The sequence below is a fragment of the Rattus norvegicus genome, chromosome 1 (assembly GCF_021556685.1).
Source record: "Rattus norvegicus strain SHRSP/BbbUtx chromosome 1, alternate assembly SHRSP_T2T, whole genome shotgun sequence".
Lineage (NCBI taxonomy): Eukaryota > Metazoa > Chordata > Mammalia > Rodentia > Muridae > Rattus > Rattus norvegicus.
The window spans coordinates 177,313,923-177,339,000 of record NC_141534.1 but is presented as its reverse complement, the minus strand read 5'-3'; the positions used below and the strand labels follow the sequence as shown (position 1 = coordinate 177,339,000).

General features: G+C 40.3%; 1 protein-coding gene across 10 annotated transcripts in view; it reads left to right on the top strand.

Moving 5' to 3' along the window:
• Positions 1–25,078, top strand: part of Sbf2 (SET binding factor 2) — a 368,489-nt gene that overhangs the window by 319,530 nt on the left and 23,881 nt on the right. For 3 of the 10 annotated variants that reach the window (XM_087592563.1, XM_087592554.1, NM_001134970.2), the window contains 6 exon segments: positions 552–750; positions 3,734–3,930; positions 6,209–6,349; positions 15,080–15,154; positions 16,232–16,416; positions 21,220–21,396. In XM_087592563.1, coding sequence (XP_087448689.1) covers positions 552–750; positions 3,734–3,930; positions 6,209–6,349; positions 15,080–15,154; positions 16,232–16,416; positions 21,220–21,396 — 974 coding nt within the window. 10 annotated transcript variants of the gene reach the window in all.

The following is a 25,078-nucleotide window of genomic DNA, read 5'->3' as shown; positions in this document are numbered from 1 at the left end:
TTGTTGTTGATTTGTTCTGTTTCTTTTAGAAATGGGGTCCTAGGATGCATTCCAGACTGTCCTAGAACTCACTCTGTAGATCAGACTGGCCTGGAACTTCTCAGTATTCCTGCCTTTACCTGCCAAATGCTGGGGTTTTCGGAATGTACCTACAATGTCTAACTTTGTTCTTAGAAGTTATTTAAATGATATTACTTCCCTGGTTTTTTGTTTGTTTGGTTGGTTGGTTTTTGGGGGGTTTTTTGGTTTTTTGTTTGTTTGTTTGTTTGTTTGTTTTTTAGTTGAGTCCTGATAACCCTAACATAAAGGTATTCAAAAGGAAGTTTTGAGCCAGGTGTGGTGTTGTATGCCTTGAGAATATCAGCATTAGGGAGGTAGAGGCAGGTAGATCTCTATGAATTCCAAGATAAGATCTACATATCAAGTTCCAGGTCAACCCAAGCTGTATAGTGAGACTGTGTCCCCAAAAAGAAGTTGTCATCATCGTCGTCATCCTGAGGTTTTTTTACTTTGAGCTGATCATTTTGACAAAACCTATTTCTGTCTGTCAGTTTCAGATGATTGTGAACTCCCCACAAGTACAACTCTGAAGGCCTCAGAGAAATCTACAATGGAACAGTTGGTGGAAAAGGCATGTTTCAGAGATTATCAGCGGTTAGGTTTGGGAACCATAAGTGGCAGCTCCTCCCGTTCAAAACCAGAGTATTTCCGAGTCACTGCCTCCAACAGGCTATATTCGCTGTGCCGGAGGTAAGTGTCAGGGGGCTTCAGAAAGAGACCTTTCTTTATTTCCTGTTGGAACCTTTAAAGTATTCCAGAAACATGATTCTGGAGATGCGTAAATGTCAAGTTAAGAGTTAGGTTTGTGCAATAGGAGATGGCACCCTCTTGTCATTCTCAGAACAAGTAGACCTCTGCTACAGCAGGGGACACTGTCTGCCCTCTCTCTGCATCTCCTTATTCACCTTTCATTGTGTAGTTTGTCCCAGACAGATGGAAGATAAACTTTTTAAAACAATAAGCACTGTCCAGAGAGAGAAATCAATTAAGATAGTCTTGAAGTAGCACAAGCAGACTACTGAGAAGAAGAAGAAATAGTGCAGAGCCTAGCATGTGGACATTTGATTTTAGAGAAAAGCATTGGATGAAAGTTTTGTTTTGTTTTTTAATAAATAGTCCTGGAGATACATATATATGAGGAAAATTAATCTTGACCCCTAGTTTATACATCAAAACTGCAATTCCCATTGATTTATAGACTTACATAGAAAATGTTTTTAAAATAAAACTTCTCTAAAATTAGAGAATGGCTAGGTGGTAGACATACACTTTTAATATCAGGAGGCATGGGCAGGCAGATCTCTTGAGTTTGAGACCAGCCTGGTCTACAGAATAAGTACTAGAAGAGCCAGGCCACCCAAAGAAATCCTGTCTTGAAAATACCAATTTTTTTTTTCAAGATCTTGAGATAGAGGATTTCTTGAGACAGAAATCCCACAATGTAAACAATAAATTATAGCACCTCTACATTAGGGCTAGCAGTAAAAGAGCAGAAAAGAACCAGAGGCACTGTTCACACCTACAATGACAGCACTCTAGATGCTGAAACAAGACAATCTCTAAAATTCAGGGACTACATGGGCTACAGTGAAAATATGTCAAAAAAAAAAAAGAAAAAAGGAGGAATAAGGTGAAGTTAAAATGATAGCAAGAGATTTTAATAATCATAAGAAAATGATTAGATAGGAAAAAATTAAACACAAAAATCATCCATAATTTCTACATCCTTTTTGGTCCCAAGTAACTGCAGGGTGTTTCTCCACACCCCTGCCCACTTTACTCCTGAATAGAGACAGGCACATAGGCCTTAGATTTTCATTCACGAGCTGCAAGCACTGATAGCTGGGCAGACTGAGCTGTTCTAACCCAACGAGGCTTCTGCTACCCAGTTAAATGTCCTGTTACTCGCCATCTGCTCTTGCCCTGGTTCTTTCCAGTCCGTGTGTGTCTTCATGGCCACTTTTTCATTGACCTTTCATGGTGGGGTCTCCTTGTTGGGGTCTGGAAGTCATCTCACAAGCCACTCAAACACCAATCTCAATCTAATAGGAATGTTTTATTGAATGCCAAAGACTGATGGCCACAGGACAGATTTAGGAGCTGACTGTGACATTAAGTTAAAATCCTACAGGGCATTTTAAGCCTGAGATTATAAACAACTGTGCCACATTATTCCACCAATCAGGATTTAGGAATGAGGGATTTCCTTAGGAACATGTCTTTGTTCAGCTGTGGCAGGGGACTTGTCTAACTTTCATGTCTTGACTTGCCAACCAGAATGTCAGTTACACATACACATGGCTCTTTCTGCCAAGTGGGATGTCAATTCCCAGGGAGTTCTTGGGAACTTAGACTTTGCTCCACCCCTACTCAAATGGAAATCTTTACTGTAAATAGATGTAGGTGTCTCTCTTTTGTTGGGACCCATCCAGGAGCAGCTTATAAAGCCGAATTCCATAAAAGCTCATTCACAGGTGCAGAAAGTGCTTCTGGGTGGTTAGTTCGGGTTCAAAGCTTATTGTGGCTAACTGTAACAAAGCAGTTCTACTGACTTCTGTAGTGACTGGTTTCTAAGGGCACAGAACATAGCAGAATATGCAATCAATTTGGCCATGAAAAAGTTTCCTAGTAACAGCAGAAACAACATATGAGAGAGTCCTTATAATATTAGTAACAGCACAAAATGGCAGGCTAGCCAGGTAACAGTTTCCTAGGCCATAACATTTTACCTAGGCTTTAACATTCCATCTAGGCCTTAACACTCCTGGTCTCTCCATGTGGTTTCTCCACCCTTCTTCTCCTAGTGTTCTTCTCTACATCTAGGCTCCTTTGAGACCCCTGACTGGGATCAGAAGTCTCACCCTATCATTCCTGCCCAGCTGTAGGCTGATCAGCTCTTTATTACCAAGCAGAGATTATGAAAAATAATATTTACATGACATAGAGACCAGAGATGCTTGACCATGCCAGTGTCTGGGCTACAACCAGTTGTCTGAATACACAGTACACAAAACCATCCCCCAGGAATTCAATAAATGAGCAAATTTTTGGACAGACTGATCCCAAAAGAAGAACTATAAGTGTCTAGTAAATATATGAAAAAATGTTAATCCTTAGTCCTTAGAAAAATGTAAATCAGTGCACTAAGATCCTACTTCTGCCTCTAGTCACAATGATATATTTTGGCAAGACAATAAGTAGCAAGAAGTGGTGGGGATTATGGGATGGAACCTTTTATTCTGCTGTTGAGAATGTAAGCCAATGTGATCACTATGGAAATCAGAATGGAGGTTCCTCAAAATACTAAAGTAGAATTTCCATCTGATCTAGCTGTACATGAGAGTAAACCTGAGGGAATCTAAGTCAGCCTACCACAGACATACTCACATGTCTATGATTATTGCAGCACTGTTTACAATACCAAAATGTGGAGCCAGCCTAGATGCCCATTACATATGAATAAAGAGAATGTGCTATATACACAGTGGAATTTTATTCAGCTACAAAAAAAGAAAGAATTTAAATGAACTTCCAAAATTTATGATATATCTCAACCTGTATGTTTAAAAATCACAGTGATGTTATGCCATTTACTCTTTTACATTATCTCTCTCCCCATGTTTCTTACTCTTCTCCTCCCCAATCACTCTTATTCCCTCTGCCATTCCTGAAGCTATCCTGGCCTTTTAGTCATACCTCAAGCTGTACAAGACAGTAGTTTACCAAGAGTAGCCCGCTGCTATCGGCACAATCGCCTGCCCGTCGTATGTTGGAAGAATTCAAGAAGTGGTACTCTGCTCCTCCGATCTGGAGGATTCCATGGGAAGGGAGTTGTTGGTCTGTTCAAATCACAGAACTCCCCTCAAGCCGGTAAGCTCCTCTATGCTGCACAGCTCACACAGAGGAATTCCCAAACCTCAGCCAGGCACAGTGGTCCAGACCTGTGGACTCAGTTCCTTGGGAAGCTTAGGCAGGACCACTTGATCCCAGCAGTCTGAATACCATAGTGAGACCAGAGACACAGAGTCTTCCCAAAATTAAAGAGAATAAAACCTGGGCTCCAGCTGCCCTCCCCATGCTTTTTCACTGTCCACTTGCAGAGTACACAAGGCTGGACTTAAGTGAAGACAACTGCTGGCATGTGGGACACCACATTGCACTGCCATCTTACCTACCATAGCTCATCTTCTCTTTGGATTTTGACCAATAATAGTTTAATAAAGTCTTTATGTGTAGGCTGCTTTCACTCTGGCACACAGAATATCCATTGTTGGGAACTGGATTGTACCAAGCTTTGCTCCTTTTTCTGACAAGTAATCCAGATATATTTAACAGCTGCAGAGGTAGAAAGGGATTTTGTCTTGTGTGGCCTAAGGCACAAACAGCAACAGTAAACTTGACCAGAATGCAGCTTTCAAGAGGTTTCACACAAAGAATTTTTTAGGAAACTAGGGAAATAGGAAGTGATATTGTCCCTTGTCCTGGAGGTAATTTTGAGTATCATAACCAAAATAGTAATGTCTTGAGCTATAGTTTGGTGACTGTTTTCATAGTTTCCGGTTAAACTTTGGCCCAACATTGTATTAGATATGATTTTAGGAGTAGCATTCTTTCTTCTTTAAAATCAAAGTCTTTGGTCAAGAAGGTAGAAGAGCCATGTGGTTTTTGAGATCTCTATTTTCGTCCACTTCCCTCCTGATAGTTGACCACTGTGCTCCCTTAAATTTGCTTGACTGAGGGCATCATGCACAGTGCTGTATTTGCCTGGGTTGACTTTTCTGCATTGTTGCAATTAAAGGAAGTTGATTTTACCACGTTCTGTTTTGGGAAGTTCTTCCTAGCCAGAGTGTTTATAAAGGAGCACAAGCCAGTCTAAGGGCAGAAAGCCTGTGAGCTCAGGAGCATTTGCATATTCTGGTCCAGTAGGAAAGTTATTCCACTGTGTTCCAATTTGTATGATAGGAATTTAATTTTATATCCTAGTATGTATTTTATATTTCTGAATAAATGCATTTGCTTATGTTTTGATGTTTTTCAAATTGGGATGCACCTCCTAATTGACGTGATCAGAAAGAAGAGTGTCATAGTTAAACAGCACATGAACTCTATAAGTGATGTTGTCATAAAAGTAATGCTAATTATTTTCTGTTTAAGGTATAAGGAAATACATGATTCTATTGTCCTTTCAGTACACCTCTTTTCAGTGCCTGAGCTTGACAAGGATGTAGTAACACCTGTAACACCAATATATGGGAGAGGTAGAGGCAGGAGGAGCAGTATTTCAAGGTCAACCTCAATGATACGACTTTGAGGCTAGTCTGTACTGCATCCAACCTTTATTAAAAATTAAGAATATGGGCTGGAGAGATGGCTCAGCAGTTAAGAGCACTAACTGCTCTTCCAGAGGCCCTGAGTTCAATTCCCAGCAACCACATGGTGGCTCACAACCATCTGTAATAAGATCTGATGCCCTCTTCTGGTGCATATGAAGACAGTGACAGTGTACTCATATAGATAAAATAAATATTTTTAAAAACTGAAGAATACATGTATGTATGTATGTATGTATGTATGTATGTATGTATGTACGTACGTACGTGTAGGGCCTGAACCCATTTCAGTGATTCAATTCTGCTTCACACCGACTAGGCTCATATTCTTGCCAACTATTTGCTTTATCCTTGTTTGTATTTGTGCACCCACTTTCTGCCCCTCTTTTAGAAAGACCAGAGAATGTGGAAAAAGTGGCTCCTGTGTCGCTCCTGTCTTGCTGTATTCTTCCAGCAACAGAGCCCCCACAAGCTCATGTCACCTGTTAATCCAGTTAGGAATCCTCACAGTTGCCTACTCTGAAATGCCACTCTATCCTCTCTGCTCCCACACAGTAGCCTGGGCAGGTTGTGAGAAGATCATCAAGGAAATGTTTGTTAATCATCATTTTGATTGTCAGTACACTGTGTTTAGAAGGCTAGTCCTGCCCTGGCTTTTCAGACGTGGGCCCTTTGTGGGAGAATGATGAGCAACTGAGAAGTAGGTGTGTTGAAACCAGTATCAAAGGGCAAGCCACAAAATACACTTAAAGTCTAACTGGCTTTTATATTTGGGTATGGTAGCATGAAATTATATATGTTTTTCTTTTGTATTGTAGTTTCTACCTCCTCTTTAGAATCTTCCAGTAGCATAGAGCAAGAAAAGTACTTGCAAGCCCTATTGACTGCAGTTATTGTCCATCAGAAACTCAGAGGCAACAGTACTCTTACTGTCAGGCCAACACTTGCTCTGTCCCCAGGTAAGACCTGATGATACATTTTCTGAACAACTACTCTGAAAAGGCCGTGTCTGTTTCTGAGGTTAATCCCTTTAGATACATACTTTTAGTTAATTGAACATGACTGTAACATTTTTACCATGAAAGGCCATAACATTAGCTTCTTTTTCTTAGAAGTCAAAACACTACTGTTAATGTCTAGTAATTAGTAGCTATGTGTAGAGTCAACTATTTTCTTTTAAAAATAGTAATAATACAGGAGATATCCCTACAGTCTAAGTCTATTTTACATAAACTTTAAAATATTATTATAAAGTTGAATGTATAAGTTTAAAATGTGTTATTAAATGCATAATTGATTAAATTTATCATATAAACTTGAAATTCCCAAAATTTCTTTTGCCTTTTATGATTTTGCATTAGTTTGTTTTCTGTAGATTTGGATGAAGCTATTAAGACTTGTACTAATATTCTGTTTCAGTTATCATGTGATGGAACCCCAAAGGGTTCATGTAGAGGTAACCCTGATTGTTAGACAGGAGCATGTGACTTGAGAAGTTGGTCTCCTTGGCTTACTCAGCTCTCTGAATTACCTCAACATGAGCAGAAAGTGGCTTTTCTTGCAAAGTAACACCATGCATGCCTTTCTTCGTTTACCATTGGACTCTCTGATTGCACTTGCCAAACCTAACTCTAAGCTTTCAAATATGTGTTATCTCTGCTGAAACAATAACATTGCCATGTTATCTCTAAGAAAGCTTTTGGGACTTAAAAAGTACAATGTTTGGCAGCAATTAGATATGCTACATGTGAAGATAACGTTTTGTCATTTGAGTAATGTTAACTTGAACACGATGATTTTGTTCTTTTTTTTTTTTTTTTTTTTTGGCTGACTTTAGGGACTGAAAGGAGGTCTTCAAGAATGTCCACTGTGCTTAAGCAGGTAGTGCCAGGACATTTGGATGTAAACCCATCCAATAGCTTTGCTCGAGGAGGTTAGTAAGACTAATTTTATAACTGAGCACCAATAGAACCTTAATAGCTGAGAACATTCTTCTAGATAGTGGATGTTTTAAAAATCAACTAATCATGCTTTTGAGTTATTCTTAATTACCCTTCTCCAATGAATGATCAAATTTATTTCTAGCATGATGACAAAGGTATTATGCCTTATGGAACAATGAGTATAATTATTAATGATGTCTTACATATTGATAAATTTGAAAGAATTAGGAGGTAAGAGAATTGTGTTTAAATGGTGATGATCCACCAAGCTTGCAGGGTAAAAGATTGCTTACAAAGTTAGAAGATATGCCAGGCTGAGCTGTTCCTCCAGAACCTTTAATTATAGTAGTCTTTGAGGGTAGGCTAAATGATATCTAAGTTTCTCTTCCTGACTCCGTCTGGATATAGCAATTGGCATGAGGAGATAGAGAAGCAGTCACTCCACTCTGGGCTCTGCAAGTTGCCGTGAGCTTCCTTTACTCGCAAAGATGATTCTAAACCAGGCATCTTGACTGCAAAGTTCTGCTGCTTCACGGTGGAGTCACAATCACAGATTCCTCCTCTCACTCCCATACAAGGCAGACTCTCCTTGAAAACAAGCCACCTACATGATCTAGGTTGTGCATGGGCATTGTCGGTTACAGGCCATTCCTCTCTTCCCCAGAAGTAGTGCTTTGCGCATATAAGCAGCTCTGTTAAGCAGTTCTTTCTCACTTCTAAACCTCCACTACCACATAGTCTCCACATGTGGACCCTTGCTCCAGTGGTGCACACCTATAATCAGATACTAACACTCAGGGAGCTGAGACAGACGGATGGTAAGTTTAAGGCCAGGCCAGGTATCGGGAGTTAGAAACTACATCTAATTTCTCACACTCCACATCCTTAGCTTTAAAAGCTGTTCTCCTATTTTCTGCGTTTTAATTAGCTTTGAGTTTTCCCAGATTATTTGGCTATAGTCCACTCACTGTCCTCTACACTCTATGGATTCTACAGAATCTCACACAGCAGCACTCTTGAGTGTTCAAGCAACTTTAGATTCCCTCATGGGGAAAGCCTCATCCTGAAGCAAGCCAATGCTGAGGTCGATACCATTTGAAGTCCCTTACACCTGCCTCACATGTGCTGTTGTCCTTAGCATAGTGGCCTGGAGAGTTGCTATTGGTGGCACCTATAAAATGTCACCCCTTGGGGTGTTTTCTCATGTGGACTACTGATTGTGTTACAATTCGGATATCAGTTTTGAACACCAGGACAGTAACTGTTTTGATAGTACCTTTTCTTCCGCAGAGTCGATTACTGTTCTCATGTTTGAGAAACAAAAATAACAAGTAACAGCTAAAGCCAAGGCCAGTCTTGTAAGCTCTGAAGAACATGATTGGTCCCTACAGGCTGTGTTCTTACTGAAATCCACTTGGACCTTATTTCTAAATCCATGCCATTCTTTTAGAACTATTTTCTCTGTCACCTGGTATTTTGTGGTTATTTTGACATGACTTATGAAACTCAGTGCTTTTTTCCTAAGAACTGTAAATAGTCTGTAAATATTCCACTGAAAAAGTTGGTTCAGAGTAAACATATAATTTGTTTCATAAAATTCACCTTTTTCCCTTTTGAAAACTATATACATATTCTGGTAGTCATTGAATACATCATCAAAGCTTTCTGAAATCAGTTTTTCCCGGGAGCTTTCAGCTTTCTTGGGTCATGTTTCTAGGTAATTCGTTAGGCCCTGATACTATGGTGTTTGTTTCCTGAGACTACTGCAGCAAAACACCATAAATAGTGCCTTGAACAACAGGAGTCCAGAGCCAAGGCCAGTAAGTGGTTCTCCTGGGGGCTGGAAGGCAAAGGTTTAATGACCGCCTTCTAGGGGCTGAAGATTGTCTAGAAATGAGTGACATTCATTTGCTTACAGAGGCATCACTTAGATCTCTCTTCTTATCTTTATGACACTCTATGTCATGTTTTATAAGGACTCAGTCATAGGGTAGTGGGGGCTTACTCTGTTCCAGTATGGCCTTACGTTAGCTAATTACATCCACACCACACTGTTTCCAAATACAGTCACTCCTGAGGTACCAGGGGTAGGATCTCAATGCATGAGTTTGAAAGCCCCTATAACAAGTTGTGTCTAGGGTTTTCTTTTCTGGATTTTTAAAATAGGAGATACAAACTTCATTCTTCTCATTTTTTTCTTCAAAGGATTTGAAGCAAAAGGCAATATAATACATTTCTCCTTAGAGTCCTGGGATTTCTCCTATCACAAAATATTCCCAGATTTTTTTATAAGCGATTATGACTTATCCTTTCTGCGTGTGTATAGTATTGAGGGTTATGAAATTAAACCACCTACATGCTAGGCAAACACTTTGCACCTGAGTTGTACCCTACCCCAGCTTGCTCCTGAAAGGTTATACAAGTTGAAGATCTTTTATCACAAATGTCACGGACCAGATGTTTTTGACATTGTAGAGTTTTGTTTTATTTTTAGATTTTGGAATATTTACACAGACTTTAGCCTACTAAGCATCCTTCATCCAATAGTACAGAATCCAAAACCAGAAAGTTTTTGATATGTCATGTTAACATTTAAATGTTTCAGACTTTGGAGCATTTCGGGTTAACTCAGGGGTGCTCAATCTGTGTTGTCAGGAAGTAAGTCAGTGATTTTCCATTAACTTTTAATAAGAGCACAGCTTCCAGCAGATACCTACATACTTTAAGTTATCTTACCAACATCCCACTCTGTATTTTGTTTTTATAAACTTTTTCCTTCAAGAACATTTTATCTATTTTCGTGTTTAGCCAGGTGGCCTGTAAGATAAATTTTAGATTTAAAAATTTGCCTTTCCAGCTTATGGCCCATTTTATTCATACGTGAAGGTATAGCCATTATTTCTTTTTTTTTTAATGTGTATATTTTTATTGGCTCTTTATTCTATTAATCAAGAAAAAGGGGGCTGGGGATTTAGCTCAGTGGTAGAGCGCTTACCTAGGAAGCACAAGGCCCTGGGTTCGGTCCCCAGCTCCGAAAAAAAGAACCAAAAAAAAAAAAAAAAGAAAAAGTAAATATGATTTGAAACGGGCATCAGAACATGTACTATCCCAGCATTGAGGACACTGAGGCAGCAGAAGACCAGCCAATCTACAGATCAAGGCTCCATTTTGTGTGCATATATACATATTCATATACACACATATACATACATACATACATACATACATACATACATACATACATACATACATACATACACATATTATACACTCTTTCTTACAAGGATCTTTCACATCAGTGTTTCCTTTTTAAATAAGTCACATTTTTTTACTATATTTTAGCCTTGAAAATCACTTACTTCACTCAACTTCATTTTCTCCCCCTGCCCCCACATGTATTTTACTATTTTTTTTTATTATTATTAACTTGAGTATTTCTTATATACATTTCGAGTGTTATTCCCTTTCCCGGTTTCCGGGCAAACATCCTCCTCCCCTCTCCCCTTCCTTATGAGTGTTCCCCTCCCCACCCTCCCCCCATTGCCGCCCTCCCCCCAACAGTCTAGTTCACTGGGGGTTCAGTCTTAGCAGGACCCAGGGCTTCCCCTTCCACTGGTGCTCTTACTAGGATATTCATTGCTACCTATGAGGTCAGAGTCCAGGGTCAGTCCATGTATAGTCTTTAGGTAGTGGCTTAGTCCCTGGAAGCTCTGGTTGGTTGGCATTGTTGTACATATGGGGTCTCGAACCCCTTCAAGCTCTTCCAGTTCTTTCTCTGATTCCTTCAACGGGGGTCCTATTCTCAGTTCAGTGGTTTGCTGCTATAGCCATTATTTCTGATCCCTTATGCAAGTATTTTCCTGCTATAAATTTCTGTGAACTTGGTGTGTATACTTCTGACAGCTTTTTGCTCCCAACCAGTTGCCTGTCAGATGTCTTTACCAGGTCTCATTCCGTTCCTCTCTCGTCACTCCCAGAGCCTCCCGTATCTTCCAGAAGTCTGTTTACTAACATACTCCACATTCTCTGTGGCCCTCGCTGCTGTTATGTATCTCTGATGTACATTTCCCCGTATAAAGTCACGGTCTGGTGGACTGCAGGCCGTAAGTTTGGAAGTCAGAGGATCCCTATCACATGACTGACAGGCAGATGCACGTTCAGATCAGATAGGGCAAGACTAAAAATGGACGCTCCCCTGCGCGAGTTATTCCTTCGGGTACCGCTTCTTCAGCAGTCCCTCAGTCACCCTGGGGGAGAAGGGCTCTGCTCTTCCATTTTTCATTTCGGCCTCTGTTCTGCTCTTCTCTTTTCCTATTCCTTCCTTGACATGCAGTCTTAATGATGGATTTACTTCGTATGTCCACTGTACATGACTGCGAAGGCCGTCATCTTTTTTTCAGATCACTTTGTATTTAGTCTGCAAGGTGATGGATTATAAAAAAGAGCACATATCCCCTTTTTTGTTACAAAAGCCACTTAAGAAAGTGTGAAGATATGAATAATGTTTTTTGACTTGAAAGTCTATTCTTGAAGTAACTATTTCCAGGGTAAATATTTCAGTTATTTAAGATTAACTTTGCCAAGTTTACAAGTTCAATAGATAGCAGGCAATCTATTGAATATTGAACCATTTCAGTGTAACATTGATTCAATATATCTGTATCTCATGCACTGTGCTGGGTGTAAGGCCACCTTGAAAGTAAGCTATGCTGTCCTCAGAGCCAGCGTAAGCTTCTCCTTCCCATCCCTCTGTGTTTGGTCTGAACACAGTAACTGTATGTCTCATGAGAGGAATGAGCCACATCACTCCTCCACTGGCACAGTCCTCTTAACCCAGCATCACATGGTCAGACAGGCTACTATATATTGAAGGTTTATTCTATTTGAAAGGTTGAGGCAAGAGGATTAGTGTAAGACAATAATCAGATTCCAAGTCACTTGATTATAACATAAGACCCTGTCTCAAACATGTATTTTGATTATATTTAAATTAAAATTGCAGTGCTACTCTGTGATAATAAATATCAATAAGTCTTATTTCTCAGTGTTCTCATCTTTTAAATAGAAATTATTAGATAATACTTAGGCTAATTGTGAGGAATAAATAAAATAATAAATGTAAAATACTTAGTAATTAGATCTTCATAAGAGTTCAATAGAGTATTATACCAGTGCTAATAATTGTTTAAAAGGGAAAAAATGTTTTTACAGTGCACAGACTCTCATTGACTGTCTTGCTTCTCTGTTGCCTTGACAAAGCATCATGACCAAGGCGAGAGTTTATGTAGGGCTTACAGTTCCAGACAGAGTTCCTGACCATTGGCAGGGAACATGGCAACAGGTAGCAGACATGACACTGGAGCGGTAGCTGAGAACTTAGATCCTTATCCACAAACACACAGCTGAGAGAGAGAAAGCTGCGAATCAGAACCAAACCTCGTAACACACCTCCTCCAACAAGGCCACACTGTAATCCTCCCTTCACCAAGCAGAGACTACGCATTCAAGCACAGGAGTTTGCTCTTTGTAAGGGGTAGGAGTGGAACATCCTCATCCAAACCACCACACTAACCTATGGTTAGAAGATAGAAGCCATCTGCTGTCTGGGCCAGTGCCTTTCAAACTTTTCTGATCATAATTCATAACAAAACCCCCATTTTATATTTATATGCATATAAAATACTTATATTCATATAATCTAAAGCTACAATACAAAATGTATCTGTTCTAAGACTTTTTTACAAAATCAATATTCATCTATATCACATGAATCAAGCATAAAACTTTTAATTATAAACTATTTTTAAAGACACTAATTTGACAAGGTGAAGTGAAGTTATTTGGAGGCCATGAAGGGATCCTGCAGTTTGCAGAAATTTACTGCTGTAGATCCTTCGTTGGTATTAAAGGTGTCTAAAAACCACTTAGGAAATCTAAGTAGCCCTTAGTACTAGCACTACTGCAGTAAGTCAGTCCTTTGGTAAAATGACTTAAAGTTGGGACTCCAGTTCTCAAAAGCCGTCCCTGACCCCATGACATTAGTAGACCCCTCTCATCATTGCAGCTTTCTTCTAAGTGCTGCATAAGCACTAAGCAGTTTTTCACTAATAACTCTGTATTTGCAGATATGCCTAATATCTTTGTTTAATGCTATTCTTTTCACTTTTTGAGTGCAAATAATTGAGTTGAAAATGTAAGAGAGACTCACAAGAGCTCATAGTTTATTGGTTTGTAAAAAATAATAAAATAAAATCAACAAATACTTAGAATGCCTGCAAATCAAGCTGTCAGCGTGGATATAAGAACAGACACGATTAGGTCACTACTGTTGCCAGAACTTGGTTCTTTAGAGAAAAGAATATCCAAATCATCACAATGCAGTGCTACAGAGTTCAGATAGAGCTCCCTATAGCTCTTGATGGTCTGAATACCTTGTAGAGAAGTTAGCAGTGTATCTGAGTCTCACAGGACAAATAGGAAGTTCTCAGGTAAAGACATGGGAGAGAGCGTGCTCAGCAGAGAGACTAGAACATGGAAGTGAAGCACACTGAGGGGTAGCTCGACTACTCGAGCTTTACTGGATTCATTTGAGTGACACAATCCCAAGAGCAAAGCGCAAATCTGTGGCAGAGCAGAAACCGTTGGCGATTCACAGCTGGCCTCGGGCCTTTGCTAGTAGTGTTGGTCCTGGCACTGATGCTGCCTGTTTGCAGGTAGCCAGAGCTTCTGCAGCCTTCCTCGGTGTCCTTTGGCTACTAAGGCCATGCGTGTATTATTGCTTCCAAGGGTGTGAGAGAAATGAAATCACCTCCAGTTAGTTTTCTTTTATCATATTAGGAGATCTTGTTTATGCAATGTTGCTTTGTAAAGCTAACAATGTTACTAGTGATTCTAAATATATAATTATTTCCTATAATTGACTGGATGGTGCCTTTGCTGGGGAAATGATGTAACTACTCGTCATTTTTGTTATTACCAGGTAAAGTTTGCCATAGTTACAAAACACTTTCTGTATAATGGAAAAAGATATTACTCAAATTACAAAAGTATTATCTCAAGTGCTGCCTATCATTTTGGTGCAAATAAGAATTTTGAGAGAAGCCATTTACTTCAGCCATCACAAATGTGTATTGGTGGTATTACGTATTGTCACAGGATCATGAATTTTTGCTTCTTGTAACTTATTTATGAAAATAAATATAATTTCTGAATGCACATAAGAAAAGGAAGAGGTGTGGCAATGCCTAATGCTCTACTGCTAAAACGCCCTCAGTTATCCCAAATGGTTGCTAGAGCTTCGCTGTTCCCTTGGTTGGAGGACCTTGCTCAGAGAACAAATGTGTTAGACAATACATGGTGCCTGCCACTCTCCTGCAACATGAGGGCCCGTGTACTCCTAATGTTGACACATGCCCTAAATTCCTTACTCTTGTTATATAGACTTACTTCTGACCTGCAGTCTTCAAAGGCTTGTTCCATTTGGTATAATGTCTTAGTGGCACCCTCTGCTGTGCTGTCCATTCCATTGCGCTTACAGTGTTTCTAAGCAGGTGCTGAGGATGCGTCCAGCAGGCTCTCAGTCCACCTGTCATACTGTGAAGCTTCCTGTCTGTTAATTAAATCTACTTGTGTTCACATTTACCTCCTATGTTAACCTGAAAAACTAAACACCTTCTCTTGCTTGGTTGCTATGATTGTTTGCTGCTGTATACATTTCATTTCTCCTGTCTTTAACTTACCTACCAGTGCATGGGTACAGAGACAAATGTTTCACTCAGTCAAATTCCAAATCTTCAGCTAAGGAACCAGTTCATAATCAAGGTACCGTATCATGTGTCCCAGTGTGTCACTTTTTTAAAATCACCTTCTCATAAAAGTGAATGCTACAAGTAAATCTTCATGCTTGTCAAATTATCTCCTTTATTCTCATTTGTGTTATGAAGTTCCTGTGATTGCATTTAAACCCATTGCCATAATGCCTCAGATGTCATAACTTTGTATTAAGCAGAAATCACCTACCCTCTTCTTGCAAACTGGTCTATTAAGCTCCACAAATGCTGATAGAGGAGGTAACACCGCATAATTGAGGCAACTTAATCATTTAGAAATAAACTTGATTTATCACTGGGGAAGATTCTGAATCAGCCTTTCCAGGTCTACACAAGGAAACCCAACTTTGGGAAGGTTTTTACCCCTTTCCCCATCTCTGCAGCCATATGTGAAAGGCTCTGTTGCTTTAAAGATGCTGCATTTGGAATAAGTATATGCCTGTTTGAATGCTGGATATTTTAATCATCTCACATATACAAGTCCTTGATTTTTCTAATTAGTATAAATTAGGTCAGCTTATATGACATGACTCTTTGGTCTTCTTACTGTGGGTTGATTCTCTCTTGAAACATGTCTACTGACCATATATTTTAACTCCTAAATTAAGTGAAATGTGTATTACTAAATTTTTTTAGTTTTTATGGAGACTCTATAAAAGAATCTTTAGTTGTTTAAAATTAGGCCATTTTTTTTTTTTTACCTAACCAGATTTGCATTCTATACCCAGCCTCTGGCTTGAGAGGATTTCTTACATTTCTAGTTTACTTCGTGATATGGTTTCTTGCTTTTCTCTCAGATTTGCTTTAAATGCCACATTTACAATGACATGAAATGAGGCATGAATGATTTCTTAAGGTTCTTCTAAATCGAAGACAGTGATTTTTAAACTACTATATCAAATAGTATTTATATTGTTAAAAAAAAATGCCTAATGAGCGTTGTGATGCATGGCTTAGATTGATTGCCCCTTACAATTGGATTAAAGCTGTCCCCACAGCGACGAGTGTGTCTCTCTCAGCAGCATCCCACAGTGTCCATCTCATTCTGTTTTTCTTGGCTTTTGTGAAGGCGTCTGGGCAAGTCTTCGTTCCAGCACCCGTTTGATCAGCTCCCCAACATCCCTCATTGATGTTGGTGCCAGGCTGGCAGGCAAGGACCATTCAGCCTCCTTCAGTAACAGCACCTACCTACAAAACCAGCTCTCGAAACGACAAGCCGCCCTTTATATATTTGGTGAAAAGTCGCAGCTTAGGGTAAGCCTTTTCTCTCACTTAGAAAACATGGGGAAAACCAAAGGCCGCTTATGAAGCCTATCACAAGCTAACTTTACCATAAGTTTTTATAGCCTAATTCCTAACCTAGATATAATAATCTCAAAAAAAAAAAAAAAAAAAAAACCAAAAACCCCACCTTAATTCTAAACCATGCACAATTGTGCCACCACACCTGTAATCTCAGTACTTGGGAGGATTAGGAGTTTAAGGCTAGCCTCCACTGTATGAAAAAACTTCCTCTTCTGTGTAGAAGAGACTAAAGAGATAACTCAATCAGTAAAACAGTTGCTAAAACAAGCATGAGGACCTTAGTTTAGTTCCTAGTGCCCACGTTAAAAACTGGGATGGTCACACATTCTATAGTCTTTGCACTGCAGAGGTAAAACAAGAAAATCGCTGGAGCTCACCCGCCAGCCAACAAGGTTCAGGTTCCATTGAAAGATCCTGTTTCAGAAAAACATGGTGGATTGGGGTGGAGAGATAGCTTAACAGTTAAAGTGCTTAACATGCAAAGTGAGGCCTGGAAACCTACTTAAGTGCTGGACAGGCTTGGCAGCCTGCCTGGAATTCCAGCTGTCAAGACAGAAGCAGGATTCCCAGCACAAGACTAACCATGTTGGGAGCTCTGGTTTGATTGGGAGACTCTGCCTCAATGAATTAGGTAGAGGAACAATTGAAAGTGAATTCTGACATCACCCTGAGCCTCCATGTGTACCCATGTGCTCACACATACATGCACACCATACACACACATGGAAAAATGGAAAAAGAGAAAAGAAAAGAAAAAGGTAGGTGGCCTGCCTCTGAGAAACGACTCCCACACTTGGCCTCTGTCTGGCCTTCACACCAACATGCTCGTTCACTCTGCATATACACACATTCCCATACACACCATAAAAGGGCCAGTAAAAGGTCTTATTTTTGTTTAATTAGCTCTGTTTATGTTTATACATACATATACAAGTTGTGTATATATGTGTGTGTGTATATTTGTGGATACATGTGCATTTTATTAGCTGTGAGGATGAATATTCATAACCTCTTTTAAAACATAACGGATATCAGAAAGTATAAATACAAAAGAGAAATAAGGCTTATTTAGACTTTATTTCCCACCATCTTCATCTACTTCCCACAGGCATCTGTACGTGTAAAACAGACAAACGACCTTTGTCCTTTGACCTGTAGAATGGCAGAGATTGCTGGACTGAATTTGGAGGCAAAGGGAGATAAGGCCTTGCTTTTTCCAACTTTTCAGAACTGTATACACAGAGATATGGGTTTTAAGATTAGATAGTTCAAAAATATCAGCTGCTAATACTGTGCTAAGGAGCTTAACTATGTAAAATCTCATAAACTGTAAAAATAGCACCAGTAATTTCTTAAATTCAATGTTTTCCAAGTCATGCAATTAAAAAAATAAATGTTGACCTGGCCCAGTGTGTAAAGGTTCTTCTTGCTACCAAGTCCAATGACCTGAAAACGACCCCAGAACCTATATAACTGGAGAGCACTGACTACTCTAACCCCCAAACAAGTGTCGTAGTCTGCACCCACCCTGCCCTACACACACACACACACACACACACACACACACACACACACACACACACACACACACACACATATATATATATATATATATACCGGGTACACAATCAATCAATGTGGGTTTTGTGTTTTGTTTGTTTCTTTTGTTGTTGCTTGTTTGGGGGGTTGTTTGTTTGCTTTTTGGTTGTTTTGGGGGGGAGGGTTGTTTTTTGAGCAGGGTTTCTGCATGTTGCCCTGGTTATCCTGGAACTCATGCTGTAGACAAGACTAGCCTCAAACTCACAGAGATCCACCTGCCTCTGCCTCTGCCTCTCTGTCTCTCTGCCTCTCTGCCTCTCTGCCTCTCTGCCTCTCTGCCTCTCTGCCCCTCTGCCCCTCTGCCCCTCTGCCCCTCTGCCCCTCTGCCCCTCTGCCTCTGCCTCTGCCTCTGCCTCTGCGAGCTAGGACTAAATAAATGCCTTTAGTGCTACCACCACCCAGCAAATAAATGTACTTTTCTTCAGCTAAAATAATATTTTTGTCAACATTTATAGAGGAAGTAGAAGCATCTGTTAATTCAGAAATCTCTGTCTACACAGACCTTTGGCTGAACCATAGAGCCGAAGACTGTTTGCAAGCTGCTCTCAGCAGGAACCCACTTGTTCAGCCCTTGTAATGCCAATGACTGAGTCATCTCTGCTGTAACAGGCTGGCATAGCTAACTATCTCCCCACTGCTTAGACAGTTGCAACCAATTAGTCACCAGCCTGAAGGGTAGAGGCCATGAAACCTTTAGGTAATGCTCAGTTTTAAAATTTGTATACATGTCTTTTGATACAGAAGTTAATTGTATATCTAGAAAATAGAACTCTGTTCAACAGCCATTGAAGAATGCCTCACAGCATTCCTGGCACCAGTGATGTCCAGAATAGGCCTGTTTTTGGTACACTTACTTGATCTGTTTCCTCCCAAGGTTAGGCTGTGTGAATTCTCACTTCTGGTGTTCCCTTTCTGTATGCGACCTCACAGTGGCTTTGTGATCATGTATATTCCGTAAGAAAGGCAAATCACTTAATCTTCCCTTTCCTCCTTCCCTTTCTCCTCTCCTTTTTCTTACAGCAAATCTTACATGTGCTATATCCTAGCTATCATTTGTGATTTTTCAGTGGTCACTCCTTTGATACATTGTATCCCAACAAAGGAAGCAGAAAGGGACTTGAACCCAGGTCCTCATGCTTGCTGCCGACTGAGCTATTCCTGCAATCCTCTTTTAAAAAAAAAAAAAAAAAAAAAAAAAAGTCGTTTTGTTTTTTGAGATAGGGTCTCTGTTATGTATCCCTGGCTGTCCTGGAACTCACAGAGATCCATCTGCCTGCCTCTGAGTGCTGGGATTAAAGATCTGCACCACCGGGGCTGGGGATTTAGCTCAGTGGTAGAGCGCTTACCTAGGAAGCACAAGGCCCTGGGTTCGGTCCCCAGCTCCGAAAAAAAGAACCAAAAAAAAAAAAAAAAAAAAGATCTGCACCACCACACCCAGCCCCTCTTTTAAAATTTTAATAGGATTTTAACATCAACAAAAATAATCAAATTAATCATCAAATGGGTCAAATATATATGTCCTTTGCAACAGTCTTAATTTTTTAAAAATTTCTTTTTATGCGCATTGAACTCAGGTCCTCTGGACGAGCAGTCACTGTCTTAACTGCTGTACATTTTTAACTTTTAAATTGTAGTCAGAATAACATTTAGCATCCTAATTATTTTTAAGTTCATAGTATTAAGTACATTCACATTGTTATACAACCAGTTTCAAGAATACTGTTTTATTCTTTGAAAAACAGGTGATCCAATAGATAGCAAAGAAAAAGAGGCTAAAAAAAAAAAAATAAGAAATTAGAGGTCCTTTTAAGTTTTTAGACTTAGCCAGATTATCAACCCGAAATTGCATCTGATTCATTCTTTATTGATAAGTGTGAGGCTAAGGATGAAGCTCTCTGGGTAGAGTGCTTGCTTTGCATGCACAAAGTCCTGGGTTTGATCCCCAGTCCCACATAACCCAGGTATGGTAGGTAGCACATACAGAGGCAGGAGGGAAATTCAAGGTCATCCTCATCCTCAGCTCTGATTGAAGCTAACCTGGAAGACGTGAGAGCCTATCTTTGACCGGAGGGGGTCGGGGGTACGACACATGTCTGTCCGTCCATCCTTGAGTGCATGTGCACAAGCAAAAAGCTCATACCTCACAGTACAAATTACATGTGAAATGAAACAAAAAAAAGGGATATGCAAGTAAACATAAGTAATGTATGTTTTATGAAAAAATAACACAATTAAGAAATACTCATCGGGGCTGGGGATTTAGCTCAGTGGTAGAGCGCTTACCTAGGAAGCGCAAGGCCCTGGGTTCGGTCCCCAGCTCCGAAAAAAAGAACCAAAAAAAAAAAAAAAATACTCATATTTTATTGTAGGAAAAATCTTAATGACTTAAAAAGTAACTGTAATGCAATGAGATCATAATTTTTCTTTCTTTCCAAATGTTTATCTTTTATACTTTTATAATGAATATTTTATTTGCATAATAAAAAATAAGTCTATATCTACAGAATTATTGGTTCAGCTCTGGAACCCCAACAGTACATATTCCCTCCAATTAGCAATGTGTATCCTGGGAAGTGAAGTTTATGCTGCTCTTCTGTCACTGGTTCTCTTTTTGATTATTTTGGGTTTTCTGGGTGTTTTGTTCTGTTTGTTTGTTTGTTTGTTTGTTTGTTTGTTTGTTTTCCCTGAGACAGGGTCTCTCTGTGTAGCCCTGGCTATACTGGAACTCATTCTGTAGATCAGTCTGGCCTTGAACTCAGAGATCCACCTGCCTCTGTCTCCTGAGCACGGGATTAAGGGAGGGTGCCACCGTGCCGGGTAGTTCTTTCAACCTTTAGGTTTATGGACTTAGAATTGTCTTATATTTGGTGTTAGATCCTGCATCAACTTCAGTTTACCAGTCTCTGCAGTTCGCAGAGTGACAGCCTTCCTGAGCTACATCATGTACCCCTGGAAAGCACTAAACACCATTCTGGGCAACCACTAACGCCAGCTGCACTGCTGACAGGAGAACCACGCAGGCTGGCGCCCTTGACCCACTGCAGCCTTTACAGCTCTTTGGCATCAAATGAGTGTTGATTATTAAGCAGTTCCCTGGGGAAAGTTTTATTCTTAACACATTATCTGCCTAATTCTCTGTATCTTCATATTCAGAGCTCAAAGGTAGAATTTGCTTTCAACTGTGAATTTGTTCCTGTTGAGTTCCATGAAATCCGACAAGTGAAAGCCAGTTTTAAGAAGCTGATGAGGGCTTGTATCCCAAGCACCATCCCTACAGACTCGGAAGTGACGTTCCTGAAGGCCCTGGAAGATTCTGAGTGGTTCCCACAGGTAACGTCAGGGAAAGCTTGTTGTGTAACTCAGAGAACATCCAAGTGGATACCACACCTGAAAAGCCTGTGTTTTTCCCTCTCTCCCTCGTTCTTCTTCATCATGTAACCTCTGTAAAGACCTCTCAGTTCTAAGAAACAGTAGGGCCTATGTGTAAGGAGGGAAATTCTTGATTACCTGGGGTTTTCTAAAATAAGAGAATGTGGCATGTCAGTGTAGAAAAGTGTAGAAATTTTTTTGATGCTGAGGAAAGTCAGTCATGTGTCTTCATAGACCTGCTGTGCTGTTGTCAGGTCCACAAGGGTCCAGCACAGAAGGTGACCTCTGCCTGGCTGCACACACCTTTCCCCAACTCTCTCAACTCCTCCCCTTTTCTCATGTCTGCCTTTTCTGTGTCTCTAGATTTTAGATCCACCCACACACTAGCCATCAGAGACTAAATATTCCAAACCTACCTCAGGTCTAGGAAAACTAGATATCCATCATCATTTGGACAAATATCATCTAGTTGAACTTTTATTGAAAAATTAAGTGAAATGTGGTTTGCTGACACATATATGCCTACATTTCTTCCAAGCTACAGAAGGGTATGTATGACTTGCACATTGTAAACAGTGATGCCAGTTTGGCAGAGTAACCTGCTGTGTCTATGCTCATATTCCCTTGCACACAGTGGGAAACCTCTAGTTCCTCTGATGCCTAGTTTCAGTTTTTCCCCAAGCACCCTGCCTACCTGATCCTCCCAGTGCTGGAGATCAAACCCAGGGCTCCATGCACACTAACAGACATTTGTCTCTAAGTTACAACTTTAGTTCCCCCAACTCCCCACCTAGTCCTGCTCTGTCAAGGAAGAGTTATTTCTCATAGTCAGTGGAGTAAATGGTAGACACCAGGAAGTGTGTCTCACCCAGGGCAGTGAGTATTATCAAGGCACTTAAACTATAGAGAAACATGTCCACATGTGCACTGATTATAAACATCTACTGGGATGTTCACTACCCTAAGGCAGTTCAGGACACTCTTAAGTGCCCGTGGAAGAAGTGCACTGGTGCTTCGCTCTGTCCCCAGTGCCAAACTGTTCTTAACACCCAACTCCCATAGACATTTCTGATACATTCTGTTCCTTCCTAGAAAATGGTCCTGGGCCAGAAATTAAATACTGCTATTTTACTTGTGTTAGCAGTACACTCCCCTCCCCCCCCCCCCCGAACACGCAGTCTGTGTGGGAAGAAAGAGATGAGGACCCTTCTCTATCTTTTGCTCCTGTCTTTAAAGTAGTCTAGGTCTGTTTGAAATGTGGGATTTTTCATCAAAGATGGGTTTTTACTACATATTATGTCATATCCTGCTCAAAGTGCTTTTTAAAACTCAAATTTGGAACATTTGGTTTTGAAATCTATACTGTTTATACTCCCTAACTACTTATTCAGTGTGGATTTTTGAGTCAGTGGCCTGGAGTTTGAAGTTAAACTGAGGCACCAGGTATGGTAGTGGATGCCTTTAATCCCAGTACTTGGGAGACAGGGGCAGGCAGATCTCTGAGTTCAAGGCCACCCAGGGATGCACAGAGAAACTTTATCTTGGAAAACCAAAAAAAGGAAAGAGGGAGGAAGAAGGAGGAGGAAGAGGAAAAGTAGAAGTAGCTGTAGTATTGGTGGTGGTGGTGGCGGCGGCGGCAGCGGCCATGGTGGTAGAGGTTGTTAAGCTGGGGAGATAGCTCAGCCATTAAAGGCCAGACTCACAACCAAGCTGAGCACAAACAAGTCTCTTCCTGTGCAGTACACAATATAAACAGTGTCTTTTTAACATAATTGACTTAACTTAAAATCCATCTTTTTAAAAGTGTAAGTGCAGTGTTTATAGCATATTCCCAGTGTTACACAACCATCACACTAGTGCGAGGGAACGTTGAGTCTGTGAAACAGAAATTATTGTCATGAAAAAACAAACCCAAAGTTCTGTAACGAATTAGAACTTCTGTCTTTCCCACTCCGTAACATTTTAGTTTTTCCACTTCAAGGAATTTGTGCAAGGCCATTTCATTATATCTCATTTAATACCTTAGATTTTTGTTTATTAGCATTTATTATACCTAATTTAGCATTCATATGTAAATATGGTATATTTTTATCACATTCACACTTTATTACTCTCATTGTTTCTCTCCTACCTTGCCGATTCCTTCCCTCTTCCCTTCTGTGAGCCCCTTCTATTGTCATGGTTTGGTGTTGCCTTTGGTAATCCAGTGCATCTCATTAGGGTTGCATGGTAAGGGCTTATTTACAGGGCCATGGGAACCTTACCAAACTACTCCACTGAAGAAAATGTCTCTTCTTTCCCCCATCCCCCAATCCCGGTCACCCATTAATCACCTACAGCAATTCAGTGAGGGGTAGGCCTCATGAGAGCTTCCTCCCCCTGGGGTAATATATTGATAGGCCCAGTCATATGCAGGTCTTCTATAGGTAAGCACAGCTGCTGTGAATTCCCAAGTACAGCAGCTGTGTCCTTTCCAGAAGACAGGATTCCATAACATTCGTTTCTTCTGTCAGGAGCGTACATTCTTTCTGTGCCCACTTCCATGATGTTCTCACTGCCTTGGAGGTATGATATAGATGTTTCATTTAGGACTGAGCATGCCACAGTCAGTTATTTTCATCCCGTTTGCTAGTTAAGTCCCAAAAGTTAACACCACCAACTAGAAAAAGAAGCTTGCTGACCAAGACTGACAGCAACACTGACCTGTGGGCATGAGCATAATAGTTTAGAAAGCAGTTTAACAGATATATCATGGCTACTTAGAAAAACAATGGTAGTAGCCTTCCCACTAGGACATAGGACCTCTCCAGTCATGGGTGTGACTTGCCCAGGTTTGCAGTACCAGCCATGAATTCCCTTCTGTGGAGCAGGCCTCAAATCCAGTCAGGGGCAGTTGCTTACCACTCGAATGGAATCACCACTACTGTACCAAGGGCATGCATATCTTGCCTGTACAGTTGGTAGTGTTACACACAGGAACGACAAGTGACTAAGACTGTAAAGGGTAACACTCCCAACCCGCATAACATCTTCAAGTCCTGTGAGTGCCAGCCAGGAGGAGAGAAGTTCCCACTCAGGTTCTGCTTGATTTCTCAGCGTTCTATAACCACTGGATTATCTTTAAATATATCTGCTGGGCTGGAGAAATGGCTTAGTAGTTTCAAGCATGTCCTATTCTTTCAGAGGACCCTAGCACTCCCTTTGCATGATTTACAGCTGCCCATGAATCCAACTCCAGGAGATCTGACACCTTCATCCTGCAAAGATACCTGCATGCGAGTGGCACACACACACACACACAACACATAATGTATTTTTAAATAATAAAATAATCTTTTGCAAATAAAGAGTTATAGAGATGGCAGTTAAGAATTCTCAGGACACTTATAGAGGCCCCACATGGTCTTACAGAATTTGTGAGACTTTTAATGCTATCAGAAGCAAACTAGCTAATGTATTAAAATATGTAAGTCTGAATCATTCAGAACATGAGAAGGTTATAAGGATATCATTGTCAAGCTGTTCCTTGAGAAGTGGTAATGTTTGAGGAAGATAGGAGCCATTAATAATACAAAGAAGCTTCGTTTAGTCAGTGGTCATAGCTCATGATGCAGAGTAAACAAAATAATAGAGAAGCAACAAT